The 26256-nt window shown below is 35.4% G+C and overlaps 1 protein-coding gene across 1 annotated transcript in view; it reads right to left on the bottom strand.

Annotated features, from left to right (window-relative positions):
- The window catches only part of LOC114339927 (E3 ubiquitin-protein ligase SMURF2), a 135513-nt gene that overhangs the window by 39888 nt on the left and 69369 nt on the right, over positions 1-26256 (bottom strand). Inside the window, exons 9-10 of the mRNA XM_028290612.2 lie at positions 13217-13603; positions 10318-10610 (exon numbers count right to left, since the gene is read on the bottom strand). Of these exons, the coding sequence (XP_028146413.1) occupies positions 10318-10610; positions 13217-13603 (680 nt within the window). The remainder of the gene's footprint in view (positions 1-10317; positions 10611-13216; positions 13604-26256) is intronic.

The raw sequence follows: 26256 nt of genomic DNA, 5'->3' as shown, positions 1-26256 counted from the left end.
TAAATCTGGATAACAGTATTAGCTACTGTGCAGCAACAGCAATTGCTAATGTAATGGGCGTTAAGATCAGAACACGACGGGGTACTAATAACGGAAGGACTGGTAACAGAACTGCACACTGGGAAAAAAGACTTCTCGGAAAAATTGAATTACTGCGTAGGGATATTGGTCAAGTTACAGAATATGTAAGAGGTGTAACAAGTAGAAAGGTCATTAAGAGAGCTGAAGGAATAATGCGGAGCACTGCAAGACACTCGAGATACGATCCAGAAAATAACACAGCCCAACAGTGTCTGATTACATTAAAACAAAAACTCTCCGTCTATTCAGGACGATTAAGAAGGTATAAAGTTAGTAACAACCGAAAATGTGACAATGCACTTTTTGAGAACTCTGAGAAGGCGTTCTACCGAAAACTCAATTCCACCGTAGAAAGTGTCGACAAGTCTTACCCAAGCCAAGAAGAAATTCATGAGTTTTGGGGAAATCAACTTTCCACACCAGCTGTTTTTAACAACAATGCTGGCTGGATAGAAGATACGACGCACAACTGTCACCACTACGTCACTGCTAACTACGAACCATTCACGACTGAAGAAGTCTCAAATGTCATCAAAGAGCTTCATAACTGGAAATCTCCTGGACCAGACGGAGTCCAGACTTCTGGCTTAAAAAGTTTTGGAGTATTCATGAGTGCTTATCAACATTAATTAATCATGTTATTTCTAATCCGCAGGAATTACCATCATTTCTAACTCAGGGAACTACTTATTTAATACCCAAGGATCAAAATAACACCCAAGATCCATCCAAGTACCGCCCAATTACTTGTCTTCCAACTTTGTATAAATTGGTCACATCCTGTGTAACCCGGCGTATCTACCAACATTGTGCTCTTAACAATATCATAGAGCCTCAACAGAAAGGATGCGCTAAGGGTTCCATGGGTTGCAAAGAACAGCTTATCATCGACTCAGTCATTTCTAACCAGGTATTCACTAAAAAAAGGAATCTTTTTACTGCTTTTATTGACTATAAAAAGGCCTTTGATTCAGTACCGCATGAATGGCTAATAGATATATTGAAAATATACAAAGTCGATGATAACATAGTGACCTTTTTAAGGCATATAATGAGAGATTGGAAGACTAAAATTCACCTCCAAATACCTGGTGAAAACAATATCGAAACCGAAAATATCGCAATCAACCGGGGCCTATTTCAAGGAGACTCGTTGAGTTCATTGTGGTTCTGTTTAGCTTTGAACCCCCTTTCCCAGCTATTAAACTCCACTGACTCAGGTTTTAGCATTAAAAGCAATAATACTGTGGTAGAGAAGCTCAATCATCTGTTGTATATGGATGATTTGAAATTAATGGCTTCCACTCGAGAACACCTAGAAGAGATGCTAAAAACTGTAGAAACATTCTCTAATGATATTAGTATGCAGTTCGGTCTAGACAAGTGCCGTGTTTTGAATATAGTCAGAGGAAAGGTACAGCCCGGTGGATTCGATATGCAAAATGGCCAGAACATCGAGGCCATGGGCGACAACGATATGTACAAATATCTTGGAGTAAAGCAGGCGCGGAAAATTGACCATAAGCAAATGAAAACTGAGATAACTACTGAGTTTATAAGAAGGGTAAAACAGCTGCTTCGTTCACAGCTTAACAGTAAAAATTTGTTTAAGGCACTAAACACCTACGCTTGTTCCGCGCTTAGCTATTCATTTGGTATTGTTAAGTGGACAAAAACGGATATAGAAAATCTTCAGCGAAAAGTACGAACACACCTCACAAAGGCACAAAAACACCACCCTAAAAGTGCAGTAGAACGAACGACATTACCCCGGTATTTAGGAGGAAGAGGGCTTATGGATATAGGTGAGCAATTAGATAAACAAATTGCTAATTTAAGAACTTATTTTCAGAAGCAGGCTGAGATATCTACTCTACACCGCGCCATTTGCGCAGTAGATGACACAACACCAATCAAACTGAGGGAACCAGAAATGCGCTTAAACCACCTTACTAAGGACGAAAAACTGCGCGCCTGGATGGGTAAACCTCTGCACGGGCGACATCCCAATGAGGTCAGCCAAGACTATGTCGACAATACAGCGTCGAACTATTGGTTGACATCAGGAAAGATGTTCCCTGAAACGGAGGGTTCATTACTGGCCATTCAGGATCAGGTTATACCAACCAGAAATTACCTGAAATATATCGTCAAAGACCCTCAGGTTCAAAACGACAGATGCCGATATGGATGTCAAGCCCAAGAAACCATCCAACATATTACAGGGGGCTGCCAAGCATTTGCTGCAACTGAATATAAGGAACGGCATGACGCAGTGGGAAAAATCCTTCATCAAGAGATAGCTAACAAGCTGGGACTCCTCCAAACGGACCATCTCCCATATTATCAATACGTTCCTGAGAGTATGCTTGAGGATGGCAACTACAAGCTATACTGGGACCGCAGTGTGCTCACAGACCAAACAGTGGCACATAATAGACCAGATCTCGTACTAGTTAATAAATTAACAAGACAAACAACACTAATTGATGTGGCGATACCTAACAACAATAATCTACGTAGTAAATTTACTGAAAAGATCGCCAAGTATAGAGATCTGGAAATTCAAATACGGAGACAATGGAGAATGCAAAGTACCCAGACGATACCTATTGTTATATCTACTACTGGAGTCATTCCGAAGACCCTCCTCGAAAGCATAAAAAAGCTGGGTCTCAATGAACATCTTTATAAGACCATGCAGAAAGCTGTACTACTTGCGACGGCCAGAAGTGTACGAAAATTTTTGGGAGATACACCTGCATTCCAAGTCACCTAGGGCTCGATAACACGGAAAGAGTCCCACCAGAGCTCAATCCTTTTGATACCGTAGGTATCTGGGATGAGTCAATTTCCCCCTTAGAGGGAGTGTGAGCCGTATGGCTAAATCTGGATAATAATAATAACCTGTGGGAGTTTTTTGTCAGTTCTTCTATCAGGCGCGGCCCCCTGCGAATGGGGGATGCTTTCTGGGTATTCGTAGCGCCAGTACCCAGAGAGTAGCAGGGATACTTGCCGTGGAACAAAAACTGACACCTGGCAGTAGGTATAAAATGCACACCCATGAGAATGGAGAATAATCATTTATGTTTAGGATCGCTGCCTGGGGATCGCCAGGGCACGTCTGGAGCCGGCGCTGGACGTGACAGCATGCGGGACGTCGGTGGCAGGGTGTTGAGGAGGCGGGCCCCTGTCATACAATCAGCTACAGCCCAACAACAACAACAACCACAAGCGAGCCAAACAACAGCAAGAGCTCCACCCGCTGAAGGTGCTGCGCTGGAACATCAGCCGGCGCTCACTCAAGCGGGACGACCGAGGCAGCGCATGAAATGGACTGTGTCCATTAACGAAAGCATTTTGCGCTCCTATTATAAGGTGACAAACTTCGGTCAAGAAACGATCGGCTACAGACAACAGCTGTATGCCGAATTTTGCAGGGAGTACCCAGATATTCAAGTATCGGAGCAAAGAGTATCAGATCAATACCGGGTAATCATAAGAAACAACCTTATCCCAGAGGCTAGACGCAATACGATCAAAAGCGAAGTCGAACGGGAGATTAACAACCAAGGGCTAGTTTTAGATCAAGTCCCTAATGAAATCCTTGATGAGCAGATCCCTGAGTTTCCCATACCAGAAACTCAACCTGACAATACACAGCAGGAAAACAACGAGTTGCGCGATAGTCTAGCAAACGAAATGGCGCGTGCCGTACAAGAGTTTAATGGAACAAATCCACTTAGCAGACCACCGCTACCACGAATAAACTCTTGTAAGAAACTAGGTGCGCTGTTACAAATTGTGAACACTGAAGTCCTACCCAATTATGTCGTAGAAGCCCACACATTGGAATATCTGCATATGCTAATCTACTGTGCAGCAACAGCAATTGCTAATGTAATGGGCGTTAAGATCAGAACACGACGGGGTACTAATAACGGAAGGACTGGTAACAGAACTGCACCCTGGGAAAAAAGACTTCTCGGAAAAATTGAATTACTGCGTAGGGATATTGGTCAAGTTACAGAATATGTAAGAGGTGTAACAAGTAGAAAGGTCATTAAGAGAGCTGAAGAAATAATGCGGAGCACTGCAAGACACTCGAGATACGATCCAGAAAATAACACAGCCCAACAGTGTCTGGATACATTAAAACAAAAACTCTCTGTCTATTCAGGACGATTAAGAAGGTATAAAGTTAGTAACAACCGAAAATGTGACAATGCACTTTTTGAGAACTCTGAGAAGGCTTTCTACCGAAAACTCAATTCCACCGTAGAAAGTGTCGACAAGTCTTACCCAAGCCAAGAAGAAATTCATGAGTTTTGGGGAAATCAACTTTCCACACCAGCTGTTTTTAAGAACAATGCTGGCTGGATAGAAGATACGACGCACAACTGTCACCACTACGTCACTGCTAACTACGAACCATTCACGACTGAAGAAGTCTCAAATGTCATCAAAGAGCTTCATAACTGGAAATCTCCTGGACCAGACGGACTCCAGAACTTCTGGCTTAAAAAGTTTTGGAGTATTCATGAGTGCTTATCAACATTAATTAATCATGTTATTTCTAATCCGCAGGAATTACCATCATTTCTAACTCAGGGAACTACTTATTTAATACCCAAGGATCAAAATAATACCCAAGATCCATCCAAGTACCGCCCAATTACTTGTCTTCCAACTTTGTATAAATTGGTCACATCCTGTGTAACCCGGCGTATCTACCAACATTGTGCTCTAAACAATATCATAGAGCCTCAACAGAAAGGATGCGCTAAGGGTTCCATGGGTTGCAAAGAACAGCTTATCATCGACTCAGTCATTTCTAACCAGGCATTCACTAAAAAAAGGAACCTTTTTACTGCTTTTATTGACTATAAAAAGGCCTTTGATTCAGTACCGCATGAATGGCTAATAGATATATTGAAAATATACAAAGTCGATGATAACATAGTGACCTTTTTAAGGCATATAATGAGAGATTGGAAGACTAAAATTCACCTCCAAATACCTGGTGAAAACAATATCGAAACCGAAAATATCGCAATCAACCGGGGCCTATTTCAAGGAGACTCGTTGAGTCCATTGTGGTTCTGTTTAGCTTTGAACCCCCTTTCCCAGCTATTAAACTCCACTGACTCAGGTTTTAGCATTAAAAGCAATAATACTGTGGTAGCGAAGCTCAATCATCTGTTGTATATGGATGATTTGAAATTAATGGCTTCCACTCGAGAACACCTAGAAGAGATGCTAAAAACTGTAGAAACATTCTCTAATGATATTAGTATGCAGTTCGGTCTAGACAAGTGCCGTGTTTTGAATATAGTCAGAGGAAAGGTACAGCCCGGTGGATTCGATATGCAAAATGGCCAGAACATCGAGGCCATGGGCGACAACGATATGTACAAATATCTTGGAGTAAAGCAGGCGCGGAAAATTGACCATAAGCAAATGAAAACTGAGATAACTACTGAGTTTATAAGAAGGGTAAAACAGCTGCTTCGTTCACAGCTTAACAGTAAAAATTTGTTTAAGGCACTAAACACCTACGCTTGTTCCGCGCTTAGCTATTCATTTGGTATTGTTAAGTGGACAAAAACGGATATAGAAAATCTTCAGCGAAAAGTACGAACACACCTCACAAAGGCACAAAAACACCACCCTAAAAGTGCAGTAGAACGAACGACATTACCCCGGTATTTAGGAGGAAGAGGGCTTATGGATATAGGTGAGCAATTAGATAAACAAATTGCTAATTTAAGAACTTATTTTCAGATGCAGGCTGAGACATCTACTCTACACCGCGCCATTTGCGCAGTAGATGACACAACACCGATCAAACTGAGGGAACCAGAAATGCGCTTAAACCACCTTACTAAGGACGAAAAACTGCGCGCCTGGATGGGTAAACCTCTGCACGGGCGACATCCCAATGAGGTCAGCCAAGACTATGTCGACAATACAGCGTCGAACTATTGGTTGACATCAGGAAAGATGTTCCCTGAAACGGAGGGTTCATTACTGGCCATTCAGGATCAGGTTATACCAACCAGAAATTACCTGAAATATATCTTCAAAGACCCTCAGGTTCAAAACGACAGATGCCGATATGGATGTCAAGCCCAAGAAACCATCCAACATATTACAGGGGGCTGCCAAGCATTTGCTGCAACTGAATATAAGGAACGGCATGACGCAGTGGGAAAAATCCTTCATCAAGAGATAGCTAACAAGTTGGGACTTCTCCAAACGGACCATCTCCCATATTATCAACACGTTCCTGAGAGTATGCTTGAGGATGGCAACTACAAGCTATACTGGGACCGCAGTGTGCTCACAGACCAAACAGTGGCACATAATAGACCAGATCTCGTACTAGTTAATAAATTAACAAGACAAACAACACTAATTGATGTGGCGATACCTAACAACAATAATCTACGTAGTAAATTTACTGAAAAGATCGCCAAGTATAGAGATCTGGAAATTCAAATACGGAGACAATGGAGAATGCAAAGTACCCAGACGATACCTATTGTTATATCTACTACTGGAGTCATTCCGAAGACCCTCCTCGAAAGCATAAAAAAGCTGGGTCTCAATGAACATCTTTATAAGACCATGCAGAAAGCTGTACTACTTGCGACGGCCAGAAGTGTACGAAAATTTTTGGGAGATACACCTGCATTCCAAGTCACCTAGGGCTCGATAACACGGAAAGAGTCCCACCAGAGCTCAATCCTTTTGATACCGTAGGTATCTGGGATGAGTCAATTTTCCCCTTAGAGGGAGTGTGAGCCGTATGGCTAAATCTGATAATAATAATAATAATAATAATACATATAACTATAATAACATATATATATATATATATATATAAATTAACAAAACAAACAACACTAATTGATGTGGCGATACCTAACAACAATAATCTCCGTAGTAAATTTACTGAAAAGATCGCCAAGTACAGAGATCTGGAAATTCAAATACGAAGGCAATGGAGAATGCAAAGTACCCAGACGATACCGATTATCATGTCTACTACTGGAGTCATTCCGAAGACCCTCCTCGAAAGCATAAAAAAGCTGGGTCTGAATGAACATCTTTATAAGACCATGCAGAAAGCTGTACTACTCGCGACGGCCAGAAGTGTACGAAAATTTTTGGGAGATACACCTGCATTCCAAGTCACCTAGGGCTCGATAACACGGAAAGAGTCCCACCAGAGCTCAATCCTTTTGATACCGTAGGTATCTGGGATGAGTCAATTTTCCCCTTAGAGGGAGTGTGAGCCGTATGGCTAAATCTGGATACATATAAGCAAAATCAGCCTATTTCATTAATTTCTCTACAAATTGATTGTAGCTCTTCAATATGCAAGTTATTTGACAATTAAAATACGTAGAATAGTCCAGCATAACTTATTTAGCAATGAAAAATACAACTTTTCAAAACAAATAAAAATACTGTTCTGAAGCTATTTCCTTGTGGCATTTTTATAATTACGTATTTTTTATGGGAAATAAGCCACAATTTTACTAAAAAATGAATTTATTAACGTTTCGAATTTACTTAGCAACAACATGTTTGTTTTATTTTAATAGTATTTTGTATTTTGACAACGAAACCCGATTTGGGCTTCGAAACGTTAATAAATTCATTTTTTAGTAAAATTGTGGCTTATTTCCCATAAAAAATACGTAATTATAAAAATAAAAATACTGTCAAAGCAGACTCAAAATAAAATTGCAATATTTTTGTTTGTAAGTGTATATAATATAAATTTATCAATAAGGGAAAATGAAAATGTAGTATGTCAAAGTGTGTAAATAATTTATTTCCTTAGCTGAGCGCTTTCGACATAAACGTCATCATCGGAGCTAATGCTAAAATAAAAAAAAGAGATCTTGTAAGAAAAAGAAGTACAAAACTCTTTTTTTACTTACGTCAAATACTAAAAAAGTACCGCTACATAGAGGTGTAAACAAGTGCATCTTAGGAATGTAAATTTGATTTTTAAATTGTGAATGCTAACTTAGTCCTCCGTACAACAGCAAACAGCAAAAAAACAGAAAGAAACGGCCACATACACGTTGCACAAAAACATATAAACTTTTTTCATGGTACGGGTGTCGATATCACCCGTCCATCCTTGGCCTAGTAACAACAGCTGACTGACAAGGTCGGATATTCAAATCTGCTTTTATCTGTTCTGCGTTGACGTTGACAGCTGACGTTGAAACATGAATATTTTAACCATACTGAAAGGAAAATTGAAAATTTTTACAATGAAATTGATAAGGAAATGTACCTTAGATGTTTGTACTAATCAACTATTAAATTAATTGATGACATGCTTGATTTTGAGACTAATTGGCCTCACTTACATACACTGTGTTAAGTTAAAAAATTAAAAAAACAAAAAAATTATTAAACAGAAAGTAATGAGAAAGATCAATTTTGATTGTGAATTCTCAAATTCAATATTCAGAAGATGTTAGCTTGTTGAAGTTAAAGATTGAGATAATATTATATTGTTGTTATTTATCATCTTCTAATGTTTATGTAGAAATATTAAATGATTTTATTAAATGTATGATGTTAAAATGGGTATATTCAGTGTCTATTGTTGTAAGACGTTGATGACAAAATAGAAGGATATAGTGTTCGGTGGAATTCAATTTTTAACAAAATAGTTTCGAACACTTTTGTTGTTAGGTGTTTTATTTCTAAGGCTCTCATTACTTGTTGGTAGAATCTGTATTAATAATGTATATATAAATCTGGCCAATAGTCAAATGTTTTCCTTTTTTTTTTTGTTTTATATAAAGTTATAAAATTAAATTTTGAATAAAAATACAATAGTTTTTATATACATAAAAGATTGCAAGAGGTCACTACTAAACTGTCTCCCACAGATACTTGAAGAGAGGTTTATAATTACAATTTAAATTGATCTGAGTATTAACACAAAAATCAGGATTAGACTTCATCTCTCTAGAAATCTCCAGGTCCTCCAACAAATTCATTAATCTATAGTTTTTAGATGGGATGTTATGCAAAATTTGGCTGTCTTTAGTAGGAGAGAAGGAATGATTGGTAGATTTAACATGATAGCCAAAGTTTGATTTTTCTGGAGTTCTGACATGCTCCTTGATTCTCTGAGAAAGGGTTCTCATTGTCCTTCCTACATAGGTGGTACTACACTCACCACATGATAGCTTGTATAATATGTATATACGTCTTACAACAATAGACACTGAATATACCCATTTTAACATCATAGCATTTAATAAAATCATTTAATATTTCTACATAAACATTAGGGTTTCAACTTAATAAAATATCCATACACCAAGTCAAGGTCATTGCAATGACTTACATAAATGACAAAAAGATGATAAATAACAACAATATAATATTATCTCAATCTTTAACTTCAACAAGCTAACATCTTCTGAATATTGAATTTGAGAATTCACAATCAAAATTGATCTTTCTCATTACTTTCTGTTTAATAATTTTTTTGTTTTTTTAATTTTTTAACTTAACACAGTGTATGTAAGTGAGGCCAATTAGTCTCAAAATCAAGCATGTCATCAATTAATTTAATAGTTGATTAGTACAAACATCTAAGGTACATTTCCTTATCAATTTCATTGTAAAAATTTTCAATTTTCCTTTCAATATGGTTAAAATATTCATGTTTCAACGTCAGCTGTCAACGTCAACGCAGAACATATAAAAGCAGATTTGAATATCCGACCTTGTCAGTCAGCTGTTGTTACTAGGCCAAGGATGGACGGGTGATATCGACACCCGTACCATGAAAAAAGTTTATATGTTTTTGTGCAACGTGTATGTGGCCGTTTCTTTCTGTTTTTTTGCTGTTTGCTGTTGTACGGAGGACTAAGTTAGCATTCACAATTTAAAAATCAAATTTACATTCCTAAGATGCACTTGTTTACACCTCTATGTAGCGGTACTTTTTTAGTATTTGACGTAAGTAAAAAAAGAGTTTTGTACTTCTTTTTCTTACAAGATCTCTTTTTATTATTTTAGCATTAGCTCCGATGATGACGTTTATGTCGAAAGCGCTCAGCTAAGGAAATAAATTATTTACACACTTTGACATACTACATTTTCATTTTCCCTTATTCATTTAAGTGTGTACAAACTTATCAGTCTTTCAACTATTTATAAATTTATCAATATATAAAAACTTACCAATATCTATGGATCCGATTCCACTAATCACAAGTTCCAGCTCCCGTTCGTCAAATGGCCTCAAAGATGTCGACGGAATGAGTTCTGAGAAACCCTTTTGTAACGCTAGGAACTGTTGTTCAATGCCTCTCATAAATCGATAATTTACGTACAACTTTACGTATTCCCTTTTATTTTCTTCCGTCACCGCTATCGATGCTCCTCCAGGTTTAAGTTCGTGAACTTTGACTATGCCAAAGCTGTTGTTCTCAACGGAGAAGGTCGTGTCTAGCACACCGTCGATGTTATTTTCTCTGAAAGATGAATATAGTTATAGCCCGTTTACTAACTACCCTAAAACTTACAACTAAAATTTTACAAGAGCTAATGAATCAGTGGATAAGTTTAGCAGATGAACAACAGGGTTTTCGTACTTGAAGAACATGTACAGATGCAATATTAGTCATAAAGCAAATTACATACTACACTCTGGGCCAAAATTAACTGGCCACCTTAAAAATGGGTCATTTTTGATGTCTTATATCTCCTAAACCTGTTGTCCGATTTAAGTGATTTTTTAATATGTTATAGCCTTATTCCTTGACAATAACGCTATAATATTATTGTTGCTAAACAAGTAAATTTTCATTGTATGCCGGGTGTACGAATCAAACAGTGTTTTTTTCTTAAAGTTTGGATCACCCTGTGGAATATTCTAGCATTTGTAGAATACTGAAATTAAAAACTAACTATAGCCTCATGCTTTCTCAACATTTTGTTTTTTGATTGATGCGCTTATGTTTGATAATAAAAAAGTTAGGTGATTTAACAACTAGACATGTTTTTTATCAACACAGGGTGTTTTTAAAAAATGTTCTTAAAGTTTAAGGGGTAATTCTGCATGAAAAATAATGACAGTTTGCTTTATAAACTTATGTCCGCAAATGCTTCGTTTCCGAGATAGGGGCTGTTAAAATTTTTCTGACTACCTGACGATTTATTTATTGATTTAAAACCGGTTGAGATATGCAAATGCAATTTGGTGGGTTTTAAGCCGTAGTTATTGCACATTTTTTGGCATACAATTAAGCATTCAATATTTACCATTGGCGCGCATACGGGTAATATGGGCCAATGGTGAATATTACATTTTTAATTGTGTGTCAAAAAATATGCAATACCTACTTCATAAAACCCACCTAATTGCATTTGCATATCTCAACCGGTTTTAAAGCAATAAATAAATCGTCAGTTTGTCAGAAAAATTTCAACACCCCCTATCTCGGAAACGAAGCATTTGCGGACATAAGTTTATAAAGCAAACTGTCCATTTTTTCATGCAGAATTATCCCTTAAACTTTGCCAATTTTTTTTAAAACACCCTGTATTGGTAAAAAACATGTCTAGTTGTTAAAGCACCTAACTTTTTTATTATCCAACATAAGCGAATCAATCAAAAAACGAAATGTTGAGAAAGCATGAGGCTATAGTTAGGTTTTAATTTCAGGATTCTACAAATGCTAGAATATTCCACAGGGTGATAAACGAAATGTTGAGAAAGCATGAGGCTATAGTTAGGTTTTAATTTCAGTATTCTACAAATGCTAGAATATTCCACAGGGTGATGCAAACTTTAAGAAAAAAACACAGTTTGATTCGTACACCCGGTATACAATGAAAATTTACCTGTTTAGCAACAATATTATTATAACGATATTGTCAAGGAATAAGGCTATAATTTATTTTAAAAAATCACTTAAATCGGACAACAGGTTTAGGAGGTATAAGATATCAAAAATGACCCATTTTTAAGGTGGCCGGTTAATTTTGGCCCAGAGTGTATTGTCTTACATAAATTACATACTATCTTAAATTGAATCATGAATGAAATCAACAAAGGAAGAGGTTACTAAATGGGAAACAAAGAAGTAAAAATACTCTGTTATGCATACGACGCAAAATTAATAGTCTATAATAAAGATAGTCTACAAACATTAGTCCACAGATTTGACATAAGAGCAAAAGAATTCAATATGACAATTTCATCTCAGAAAACTAATACAATGATAATCAGTAAAAAACCAGTCAGATGTAAAATAGAAATTGATGGCATCGGTATTAAACAAGTAATGGAAATAAAATACCTTGGAATTACACTGCCCTGCTGCGGAGACCTTGACAAAGAAGCGAGAAATCAAGTACAAAAAGCAGATAGACTGACAGGATGCCTTAATAACACTATATGGCAAAACCGACATATTAACACTGAGATGAAGTCAAGAATTTATAAAGCCAGTGTAATCAGAAACAAGACCCGATACAGCCACAGCACAAAGACTAGTGGAAACTGCAGATATGAGAGTACTGAGAAGAATTACAGGAAATACGCTGAGAGATCGAAAGAGGAGTGAAGACATTGGATGAAAATGTAACGTACCTTATGTAACGATGTATAAACGAATGGACGCTAAATAGAAAAAAAAAAAGAATTGAAAAACCACATAAGCATAATGGGGAGACACGTGTGGTCAAAATAGTAAGAGATAAATCACCAATCGGTAGAAGTATCTGTCGACCGCGCAAAAGTTAGAGTGACAACCTTCCATAGAGGTATCAATCCGGCAATGAACCTTGGTATGTCAGTAATCTCATTATTCACAATAAAATGATCTGAATATTCCCTTTGTAAGAGATGAATACAGCTAGCACCGACAATGAACTGATTAAACATTTCTACCAGAATGGACTAGCAATCAGAAGACTCCAGTAACGTGGCCACAAGATTTATTACAACAGTGAAATAAACCTATAAGGCGAAGCATCATTTGGTTGTAAATAAATTTATTGTTATGTTGATTGTAAATAAAAGATCAAAAGGAAAAAAATTATAAGTAAAAAATGCATTTAAGAAATTACTTACAACATCCAGGTGAGACTTCGGTGCAATTCAGGATCTACCCCTTCAATATCTTGAAGCGTAATCGGTTTGTTCAATAGCTGCTTATAAAACGGCAGGGTGAAACCCCCTTCCAACTGATGGTTATGAAACACCGCTATTCCCAATATCCTTCCCACGAAATGAAAGTATGAAAGATGCTCGGGATTAACCGATGAATCTGGATTGATTTGTAACGTGTAGTGATCGTCCCTGCTGTATTGGAAAAGGCCGTATTGAGGATTCAACATTTCGCGCGATAAGAGATGTAGCCACTCTCTTGCAACGCCACCATAGTCTAGGCCTTCTTCGCCGCGGAATTTTACCATCAATCTTTTGCGCATGTCTTTTGGGCGCATTTTCATAATAAGTCTGTAAGATAAAGGTATGTTTAGAATTAAATTTTTATTAGAATTGTGAAGCCTAAGGGCAGCCGCACACCAAAGAAACATGAAACGTAAAACATGAAACATAAAACGTGAAACATGTTTCATGGAAATAAAACACTGCTAAACAAATCTCAAAGTCGGCCTACCAATGAAACGAGTGTGATTCATGCGTGTGAAACATTTTTATCTTAGGCAAGCCGCACACCGAAGAAACATGAAACGAAAAACATGAAACGTGAAACATGTTTCATGGAAATAAAACACTGCTAAACAAATCTCAAAGTCGGCCTACCAATGAAACGAGTGTGATTCATGCTCATGACACATTTTTATTTTCGGAGAGTTTCATAAATGCCCGGACGTATATTTGTTTAGCAGTGTTTTATTTCCATGAAACGTAATTTACGTTTCATGTTTCTTTGATGTGCGGGCCTGCCTTAGCCCGATCGCACATCAAAGAAACATGAAACGTAAATTACGTTTCATGGAAATAAACCACTGCTAAACAAATATATATCCGGCCATTTATGAGACTCTCCGAAAATAAAAATGTGTCATGAGCATGAATCACACTCGTTTCATTAGTAGGCGGACTTTGAGATGTTTTTAGCAGTGTTTTCTTTTCATGAAACATGTTTTTCGTTTCATGTTTCATGTTTTTCGTTTCATGTTTCTTTGGTGTGCGGCTTGGCTAGGAAGGCGTACACCAAAGAAACGTGAAACACGTTTCATGGAAATAAAACACTGCTAAACAAATAGACGTCCGCATATATATGAAACGAGAGTGATTCATGCCCATGAAACATTTTTATCTTCTTGAAACATGTTTCATGAAATAGGACGTGTTCTATTTTTCGATATCAGTTTCATTGTTTTGAATAATTAATTACGTGCGTAAAATGAATGTCGACCAAGAATTTAATATTGTATTGGTTTCTGTGGCGGAGCAGAACGAAGAGTTGTACAATTATAACCTGGAGTGGTACTCGAATAAACGATATCAAGAATATATCGTTTTTTTTTTTAACCAGGACCCACAATAAAACAATGTAAATGTTTGAATACTCATTCTATAAAATGATTGAAATTTAGCAAGAAGATTATTTAATTCTTTTGCAACCAAATATTATGTACTATGGTTATGATTTTTGGACAGTAACAAAAGAGTTGCCACAACAGCAACGACCTCGTCATCAGCACTTTCCATTATTTACTATACAAATTTTATTTTTGTTTCTGTGATTAGTATATTAATGTAGGAAACAGAGGTTAAGGTTGATATGAACCCTTAATTAATTTGTTTCTGATCCTAGAGATGGCTGTACTGTAGCATGTTACTGTGGTAACATTTTCAACTTAATTGTAGATTTCTACATGATGACTCTGTAATAATGTAGAAACCTGAACACTATTCTGTCCTTACACCCATTGGCTCAATTGGCCCTGTTGCCAAATTGTTTAAGACAGTAATTTTATCAAGGCCTAATAACAAAATGTAATGTTGGCAAGAAACATTTAGTCCATGACGTGATGCCGCTCCCGTCTAAAAAAAATTATGGTTCGGTTTCTCTGCGTATTCCTATTCAGAAATGTTCTCTTTAAGGAAATATGAAGTGCGCAGGGCGAAACTTTTGGCCAGAAATTGTTTAAAAATTTTTTTTTAAGAAATTCAAAAGATCACCCTTTTTGCTCCGGAACATATTTTTTTAGGTTTTTTGGGCCATTCTAACAAGAAAGGTATGTTGCCATTTTTCTCAAAAGTTGATAGATTTCGAGTTAAGGGCGATTTAAAATCTGAAAAATGCGATAATACGCATTTTCGAAGTTTAAAAACTTAGATTTATGTATATTAATATATCTGAAATAGCCAAGTGCTTGTATTAAAGTTTAAACATTTTTTTTTCAAAATTATGAAGAGTAGTCGGTTCTGTCTTAAATTTAGACCGTTCTTTTTAAAATGTATCAAAGAATATATAGTGAGTAGAAGTTTACGGCCCTGTAACGTTTTAGCATAAGATTTTGCGTTCCAACTGAGTAGGTGCTATGGAGGTGCATAGATCTGACAACGTCCGTAGTCACCGTCATCTCACCACCGCCCGCTCTGCGGCCGTAACATCCCTCGTCAACAAGCCTCCTTATAAACGTGACCATCTGTTTCATATAAAAGCTTTCTCTATGAGCTATATTATATTCGTTCAATTCGTTGATGTTATTATGCGTCCATCCAATTTTAATGCCGATGCGGCAGGTTCTATTTCAACAATCTTCTATTTTGCACGGGAAAATATTTTTTCAGGTTTTTAGGGTAATACTAAATAAAAAAGTTTGTTTTCATTTTTCTGACAAGTTCACAGTTTTTGAGTTATAAGCGATTGAAAATCTGAAAAATGCGAACATACGCATATTCGAGTTAGAGGCTTGAAAACTGATAATTATTATTATTTTTGTAGTTGACAAGTGCCTAAAATCGAAGCTTAAACATTTAATTTTAAGATTTTGCTGGGTAACCGGGGCTTATTTCAAAAATTAATCGTTTTTTACTTGTTAATTATGCGCGTTAAAAATAAAATTTAATAGTTATTTATGATAAGTGTTAAAAGTTTAAAAGTACACGTTTAAGGCAGGCATGTGAAAGTTTGCAGAATCAGCGAAGCGAATTCTGCAATTCACATTAAAGTGCCTTAAAAATGTACTTTTTAACACGTATATCATACAATATTTTTTCTACAAACGTCTTATATATCAACAATTATAATTTATTCATTCTCATTTACAGGACAATGACAATACCTACAAAAACTTTTACTTGAACTTGACTGACATTCCATTTTTATATTTTTCTTGACATTACATCAAAACCGTCTATATTGTCAATACGTAAATCATAACATAACAAAATATAGAATAACATCTACTTTTATTGTTGTAAGTATATTCTAACAAATTTTAATAGTTTTTTCTACAAACGTGTTAAAAATGCAATAATACAGTTTAATTTAAATTTTACAAAACGTTTTAAACTACCTTTTTCAAATTGAGCAAGTTGTACTATTAATATTAATGTTAATAAATGAAATATGAAATATAAATATTTTTACGTTTCACAATTTGACAATTCACTTTTAACTGCAGTGCCTTAAAAATTTTAAAGTAGCATTCTTAACGCTCGTATGGAGTGCTAAAAATTGCATTTTTAACACGGTTGTAGAAAAAAGTTATTTAAACAATTTCTGCCCAAAAATGCCGTCCGGCACCCTTCTCATAAAGTTTAAAGGAGACATTTTTGAGCAGGAATTCCAGAGAAACTGAATGGGAAGCATTTTTCATGCGGGAGCTACCACACAACCGGGACTACTTCTCTTTAAATTTTGTATATTATTATTACCATAGTTTTTTAAACAATTTATTTATTTATTTAATTATTTACAATGTACCAATTACATACGCCAATCATATCGCACGACAAAACTGTGGAAAACCAACAACCAACCTACAGTTTACAGGACTTAAGCAGTCACCATATGTAAATGAGGGAAACTCCTGGAGTTGGCCGAAGAAATCAATATTCACCTTATTCATAGTCTAAAAGATAAAACTACTTTCTTTTATAGGAGATGGCGCAAAGGCGCAACCTCGATCTATGCTGGGTTTCGAGTAACTCACAGTTGCAACTACTCCCAAGCTTCCGAACCGTACTCCATAGTTTCCCCCCCTCAGCCAACATCGACCAGTCATAATCGAAATAGATTCAGAAATATTCAGATTGAGTTACACTAAATACCAATTACCAATCTTGTGAATTTGTTTAGAAACATTGTTTAGTTAGACAATTTCTGCCCAAAAATTTCGCCGGCACCCTTCTGATTTATTTAAAGGGGACATTTTTGAATAGGAATCCGCAAAGAAACCAAATCAGAATTTTTTTCAGACGAGAGCGGCCTCACATCATAGACTAATTGCATATTATGTTTCTCGGTAACTAAATATTCCAGTTGTTAGTCATCTCATAAGGATCGTTTAAACACAGCGATAAATCAAACAACTTATCAAGGTCAATCGAGTTGTTGCAACTTATCATTGTGTGTAAACGGTGCATCGCACAACTTATCAAAGTTGGAGTTGGGTTGAAGGTGGTATCGCATTGAATCGCAGCGTCTAAACAGCGTTTCAACTTGTCATCACAACTAGTTGCTGTGACTTGTTGTGTTTAAACGACGCTTTAAGGATCGTTTAAACACAGCGATAAATCAAACAACTTATCAAGGTCAATCGAGTTGTTGCAACTTATCATTGTGTGTAAACGGTGCATCGCACAACTTATCAAAGTTGGAGTTGGGTTGAAGGTGGTATCGCATTGAATCGCAGCGTCTAAACAGCGTTTCAACTTGTCATCACAACTAGTTGCTGTGACTTATCGTTGTGTTTAAACGACGCTTTAAGGGTCGTTTAAACACAGCGATAAATCAAACAACTTATCAAGGTCAATCGAGTTGTTGCAACTTATCACTGTGTGTAAACGGTGCATCGCACAACTTATCAAAGTTGGAGTTGGGTTGAAGGTGGTATCGCATTGAATCGCAGCGTCTAAACAGCGTTTCAACTTGTCATCACAACTAGTTGCTGTGACTTATCGTTGTGTTTAAACGACGCTTTATCTCACACTGAAAAATGGTAATAAAATTTTATGACCGCTTGCAATCTTGTAAAAATGTATTAGCACAAATTTTGTTTATACATAAACTTTTTAACACGTTGACGGACAGTGCGTCAAATGTATAAGCAAGTGTTGTGACACTATATGAATTTTGCAAAGTAGAATATACACTGGCGCGCAAAAAATTTAGGTCACTAGATGAATTATTTGATGCCTCGGATTTCCTAAACCTGTTGTCCGATTTGAATGATTTTTTTTGTATGTTATAGCTTTATTATTTAAGAATCTTAATGTGTTAATATTGTTTGCTAGACAGGTAAATGTCATTTCATACCGGGTGTAACAATCATACTGTGTTTTTCCTTAAAGTTCGGAACACGCTGTGGAATATTATAGCATAGATAAAATGAGGCGCTCAGAGCAACAGTGGCCTAACAAACATCCCACAATTTTACCAAAACGATATTATTACATTAAAGTTATTCTTTATTTAAGTGTTTTCAGATGCAGACTAGTTCAAGCAATGGTTGCTTCAGCCACCCTGCATCTGAAAACACTGAAGTAATGCATAACTTTAATGTATTAAAAGCATTTTGGTAAAATTGTGGGATGTGGGTTAGGCCACTGTTGCTCTGGACGCCTCAAATATTGAAATTAGAACTCAATTGTAGCCTTAGGCTTTCTTAACACTTTCTTTTTTTATTCATTTGCTTATGTTGGATAATAAAAAAGTTAGGTACTTTAACAACTAGCCATGTTCTTCATCAATACAGGGTGTTTCTAAATAAGGGCGACAAACTTTAAGTGGTAATTCTACATGAAAAAATAATGACCGTTTGCTTTATAAACATTGTCCACAAATGCTTAATTTCCGTGATACGGGATGTTGAATTTTTTCTTACCAACTGACGGTTTATTTGTTGCTCTAAAACCGATTGAGATATGCAACTGAAATTTGGTAGGTTTTAAGAGGTAGTTATTGCGCATTGTTTGGCATACAATTAAGAATTTTATATTCGCCATTGGCGTGCATACTCCAACATAGCAAATGAATCAGAAAAGAAAATGTTAAGAAAGCCTAAGGCTACAATTGAGTTCTAATCTCAATATTTTATCTATATTATAATATTCCACAGAGTGTTCCGAACTTTAAGGAAAAACACAGTATGATTGTTACACCCGGTATAAAATGACATTTACCTGTCTAGCAACAATATTAACACATTAAGATTCTTAAATAATAAAGCTATAACATACTAAAAAAATCATTCAAATCGGACAACAGGTTTAGGAAATCCAAGGCATCAAATAATTCATCTAGTGACCTAAATTTTTTGTCCGCCAGTGTAATAGCCAAATTGCTAAATTTGTTTTATGGAAACAATATGTTTTTGTAAACATGTGGACGACGACCATGGATGTCGTATTATATTTCATATGCATCTGTAGATGTAATGTGACAAAAAATCTACCGATTTTTTGTCATAACTCGTTATTTTAAAAATGTCGTCTATAGACGTTCTGTTCATCAACGTGTTAAGAACTAAAAATGTCTGAGAGAATAAAGTCAATGTATGATAGAAAAAGAATAGAAGAAAAGAATAGGATTTTGATCTTAAATTCGGCAAAATATGTTTAAGCAAGGCGAAAACATCGTGTTTCTTGAGAAAAATATTCCCATGACATCTTTTTGCGTAATCAGTTTCATGAGATACCGCAGAATAAGGTCCAAAAAGGTTATAATAAAGATATTAAAAATGATTGTTAACAGAAAAAAATACTCAAAACTATTTCACTAACACCAAAACTAGTTCTTCTCTGTCTTGCTCGTCGATTTATTGCATTTCGATTTAATGTCCATGATTCAGCTCCTTAGTATTAAAGCACACTGTGTATGGTTTGTTCAACAGTAAATGGTTTGAGTTCAATTAGTGCGGTCGTAAATATTATTAAATTTATCTGACCTGGCCCATTGTTAAGACCCACCCGGAGCGATAAGCCACCGAGGTAGACAGAGTTGGTCTTTTGCAATTAACACTGACTAGACGGTACTCCCATAATAAAGCCTAAAATAAATTTTACCTGAAACCGGGCCTTTTATACTATTATCGGTTAATCCGGTCTGTTTATAGTGGTAACTAATTAAACTTAACCATTTACTGTTTAACATACCATATACATAACATATTATAATTAGCCTTATTCTGAGGGCCAATATCAGATCTTTGCTGCATAAAATCTTTTTCATTTTCACGAAGTTGGCACGTGCTTTTTCAATTCTCTCTCTTATTTCTGGAGTATAATCGTTATTTTCTGTGATTATCGTTCCCAGTAAATATATTTTTTACTCTCTCAGACTGCTGGCCGCCTACCGTTAATATTTCATTTGTATTGTTGTTTTTGCTGTACAATGGGGCATTCGATTCCATAGAACTCTGGACCGTATTAAACGGAATGAATAACGCAAGGAAGTCATCTAAGATTTGCCGATGACATAGTGCTCATAAGCAACAATACAGAAGAACCAATCTACATACTAAAGATGCTTAAACATGAATCTGAGGAAGGCGGTTTAAAAATGAATTTAAATAAAACAAAAGTGATGACAAATCAAAATATCAGAATCGACTTAGTTGGAAGTGAGATCGAAAGTGTCGAAGAGTCACATGATCAAACTAGACAAACAAAATCAAACGGACGAGATAGCTATAAGAATCTGAATTATTTGGGCAGCAGTTGCAAGACTCAGTGATGTGTTGAAAAACAAAAAGATACCAATAAATCTAGAAAAAAGGGTACTCAACAGTTGTATTCTACCAGATAAGGCTTATGGAGTGGAGACCGTGACACTTACAGGGTTATCAGCCAATATATTAAGAACAACACAGAGGGCCATCGAACGAGCTATCTTAAGAGTATCTCTGAGAGAACATATTCGAAATGGGACGTACGAAACAGGACGAAGGTGGAATATGTTATTGGAAGAATTGCGCAAATGAAATGGAGCTGAATAGGACAGTACACGTGCCACGGCAAAACAACGAAAGGTGGACGAGAAACATTTTACATTGGAGACCACGCGAGCATAGTCGTAGCAGAGGAAGACCACAAAGACGATGGCTAGATGACTTCAAAGCAAAAGTGGGGAGAAACTGGTACCAAATAGCACAAAACAGAGAAGAGTGGAGAACTCATGGGAGGCCTTTGTATAGGAGTGGATGCAACCAGGCTAAAGAAGAAGTTATTGTTTTCTTTAGGGACATTCACTTAACAAGCTACATGTTTTTATGGATTCGGCTGCCTCTAGAGATGTATATTCTCGGGATGAATACAGTCACTTAACTTCCACAATATTATTGTCACTTACTGACCCGTCCGGACAAGGTCGTAAAAACCCATAACCTTTTTCAAACACAGAAACAATCCACACTGCTTTACTATATTTTTGAAGATATTCTTCTTTAGCGGCGAATCGATCGAGGGTAAAATTGTACATTTACCGCGCGCCTGCGCACACTGACAGTATGTAGTTCATTGCTAATCTTTCAAGATAGGTATGTATGTATCTGTAACCGTGCAAATAAGTCATTAAAAGAATATATTAGTGGTTTTAGGAAATGTATTATTTATTATAATTCTTGTGTTTTTGGATTAATAAAATATTATGTAAGCATAACATTTTTACACTATATGTCGCCGTGTTGTGTAATTATATCCGAAACTTACATGTTTATTTCTAGTGCCTCGATGGAGTAGTTAGAAATGCGTTAGCACTGAGATTGGAAGGTTGCGGGTTCAATTCCCGGGCCATTCATGTTTTTTTTTTATTTTTGGTTGTTTTAATAAAATTTTTTTGAAAGTGGTAGATAAGAAAGTTAGTTTGATTTTTAAATAAAATACAAATAGAGAAGAGAAAGAGAATAAAATACAAATAACCTTTTAAGTATATTTATTTCGTTTAAATTACCTATTATATAATAGAAGAATATCTTCTTACGTGCGTACATAGTACACACACATTCTTTTTTATTTTGATAGCAATTTCTGGCTGTTCTTCGTTTCTTATCAGATAAAACAATTGTTCCAGATATCGTTATCGCGTTTCCTCTTTTTACTTCTTTATCGATGATTATTCTGCCGCGCCGTTTTCATTTTCTAATATTCCATAATCTTTCTATTCCTGCTCTTAAAGAAACTGTTTATTAGATTTTTTTCTTTCTCATTTAATTTATACCGATCCAGATTAGCTCCATATAACAGTTTTAAGTTCTACTTCCATCAGACTAATCAATACGTTTATTTAACATACATATTATTAAGTGACAACACATTTTTCTTTTGTCTTATTTATTTCTGTTGTTTTCGTACAGAGAAGAAATCAATATAGATGTAAGATTTTTAAAATTGATTGTTACCTATTATTCCTTGTATATTGATCCTTTTTTATTTTTAATATGAAGGTGAAAATATTTTTAACCTCTCCTCAATTAATTTTAGAAGTGGTTATTTACTGCTCTTACTCCATATCTATTTACATATCGTCCAATTGTTTTCCCTTAAATTTAGCTCACCACAAATGCAAAAAGTAATGGACAATGAAAATTTTAAAGATAAAGTAATAATTTCAATTAAAATCTTTAATAAACATAAAAGTGCGACAAAAGAGAAATACCATGGATGGTATTATTAGAAACACTATTTGACAAATGAAGACTATGCTCCAATTCCAATTCAAAATATAGTCAAATACAAAGCTTCAGAGATACATGAAAAAATGCAAATAAAAAAAGACAATTTTATGGTACTTAAAAGCATTAAAATGCCAATTGCCAACTAGGGTTTATATATCAAAATCTAATACGGCCAAGGGGACTGAAAATATTTCAACAAAAGTAGTTAAATTAATTTCAGAAGGTCACGTTGATGCGTTATAAATAGACGTTATAGTAGTAGGCTTATATTACCTACTAACATTAAAACATTTTGTTGTACAAAGTAATTGATATGGCAACGCTGTTAGGATAAAGTTCTGTGTGACGCGATTGAAGCAGAAGGCACTGCTATCTATCGAACATAAATATTACCGATGGTGTAGATGGCGCAATGTCATGGCGGCACAAATTCTTAGCGGCAATTCAAGATATAATTCTTGTTTAACGAGATTTTTCATATGTTTAGGAAAAAATATTCAACATTTTATTGGAAATATTTTCCATTGTTACAGTTTTATATATGTTGTTATTGAAATTTTATCCAATTTCTTACCGGTAGCTTTATTATAAGCCGAAACATATTATTTTTTCCTACTGTGGCAAAACTGTACATTCAAAAATTTAAAAAAAATTCATAAGTATTTCCTAGGATTATATCTTTATGCTGTAAGAAAATTAACAAAATTGTATGTTTAGTTTTCCCGCTTTATACTTGAAAAAAATGAGTTTTTTTGAGTTTTTTCGAAAACGAAAACATGAAGTTTGCTTAAAATTTGTCAAAATACTTCTAGTGATCACATATACCTTCTCAATTTTTTTCAAATTTTTTGAATGTGTAGTTTATTTTTGGGGGGGTTCAGATCAACCTTAAACTTCGCAAGCTCGACACAAGTCCGGTTATTTTTTTTTTCTGGTATATCAAGGGGTGCTTATTATGAGACTAACTTTTGTTTAAAAGATTTACCCCGGAACACCCATTATCATTCCTTTAAAGGGGGTAGGGAAAAATCCTGCTCCATCAGTAGGGTTTTTTATAAATACATATATATTATGGTTATTGCAAAACCCCTTAGGAAACTACCCCTATCCCTGAAAATAAGTTTGGCGAGCATGTTTTTACGATTTTCTCATTACCTACATATTTTTTTGAAACAACGCTTATACAGAATTAAAGACCACTATTTGCTCTACAAATAAGGTACTATGCATTTTTTTCGTATAAGCAACCGTTACGGCACAGTGGCGCCGCAAACCTCAGAAATGCTTTGGCGGGCTCCAGTTTTTGTTTTTTTTTTCGTCACCTATTCATTTTATTAATAAAATACTTATGACAAATAAAAGAACACACTGTCTGCTACATATTAGGACCTATACATATTTTACTTTCTTTGGACCTTAAGCAACAGTGATGGCCCATAGTCAATTTTTGCATATTTTCTTTATTCATTTTCCTTTTTTTTGGGGGGTGGTTTCGGGGAAAATATGGGGGTGAATTATACAAATATGTAAATAATACTTGTACATGGGTAATCGCTGAAAGCTTTTTACGCTAGCATAAGCGGTTCAGATGGTATATATAAAAAGGGGCATTTTAAAATTTAACACCCTGTAATTAAAAAATGGACAATTGCCCTTAAATGAAACCTATACCAAAAAATCATACACTTATTTGTGATTAATTGACGCTAAATTGCTTCTTAATTCCCATTACGGTTAGGGAAAAATAATTTTTTTAAAACATCTTTTTTAAAAACTTATCAACTTTGGGGCGCCACCTCCGTTAAACGGTGTGTGATAAATATATGCTGTCGCGGAATAAATTGTAGGAAATATAGATCTCTGCATATTTCTATTAAGGAATTTTTTGCAGTAGCGTACAGAAAGGGCTACTTTTCGCAAAAACCACAAACTACCCCCTTCAAAGGGATGAAAATGGGTGTTCCGGGGCGAAATCTTTTAAGAAAAAAACTACTACTAAAAAAATACTAGAAAAAAAATATAACCGCACTTATTTGCGAAGTTCAAGCTCTGTTTCCTACACTATATAACATGAAACGGTTTCGTTCTTCACAATTTATTTGTTTCATGTTTCACGTTTCTTTGATATTAAAATGCAATTAAAGAGCGGCGCCGACAGCAACGACCACGTCACTACCCATTGCCGACTATACAAATTTTATTTTTGTTTCAACGATTAGCATATTACATGAAACGGTTACTTTTTTCACAATCTATTTGTTTCATGTTTCACGTTTCTTTGATGTGCGGCCTGACTAAGGAAAACAAACCTTTACGGAGGGGTATGGTTTGAAAATTTTGAAATTTTCGATTTTTGTATTAGTTTAAATCAAAGTATATAAGTTTAAAAATACTCTCTGAAAATTTCAGATTGTTCAGAGCAAAATTACCGGAAATATAGCATGTTGAATATCCCTACCTTCGACCCGCTGTGCAGCAGCTTCGCGCTAGCGCTCTTGGACGCAGTGAGAAAAATTCAACAGCTGTTCCCTATCTGTTTTGTAAATTACTCCACGATTCAATAACATATTCCGGTGTGTATCACTTTACGATTTGGCAGACAAAAAAGAAATTTAAAATAACATTTGACAAAACTTTAAACGCTTTTTTCTCAAAGCTGCTTTTTTCAAAGGCGATGCACATTGTAACTCAAAAACTACTTGATACGTTACTGTTTACAACAAACACTGGTTTACATTAAGGTGAAACAGTAGCGATCAACAGGTAGCGAAAATGCGTTCCAAGATTGCGGCTGTAATTTTGAATATTTTTTCGAGATATTTGGCACACGTATTCGTAATATAATAAAGAATGGCGGTACAGAGCCCAATTTGAAAAATATTAAAAATATTTGAAAAATATGTGGAAATTACTCTGTAATTAAATACAATATTAAAAAAACGAGCCTGTACCGCCATTAAGAAGAACATAAAAATACACTTTCTTCAAATAAACTTTTTTATCCGATGCCTAGAATTTGTGTCATTTTGGAACTACTAATGAAATAAAAAATTTTAGTAGTTACAAAATGACACAAAATCTAGGCATCGGATAAAAAGTTTATTTGAAGAAAGTGTATTTTTTTGTTCTTCTTAATGGCGGTACAGGCTCGTTTTTAATATTGTATTTAATTACAGAGTAATTTCCACATATTAATATATTTTTCAAATTGGGCTCTGTACCGACATTCTTTATTATCTTACGAATACGTGTGCCAAATGTCTCGAAAAAATATTCAAAATTAAAGCCGCA

Source organism: Diabrotica virgifera, chromosome 3 (genome assembly GCF_917563875.1).
Source record: "Diabrotica virgifera virgifera chromosome 3, PGI_DIABVI_V3a".
Classification (NCBI taxonomy): Eukaryota; Metazoa; Arthropoda; class Insecta; order Coleoptera; family Chrysomelidae; genus Diabrotica; species Diabrotica virgifera.
Note: the sequence above shows the minus strand (reverse complement) of the source record. Positions and strands in the feature narration are given on the sequence as shown.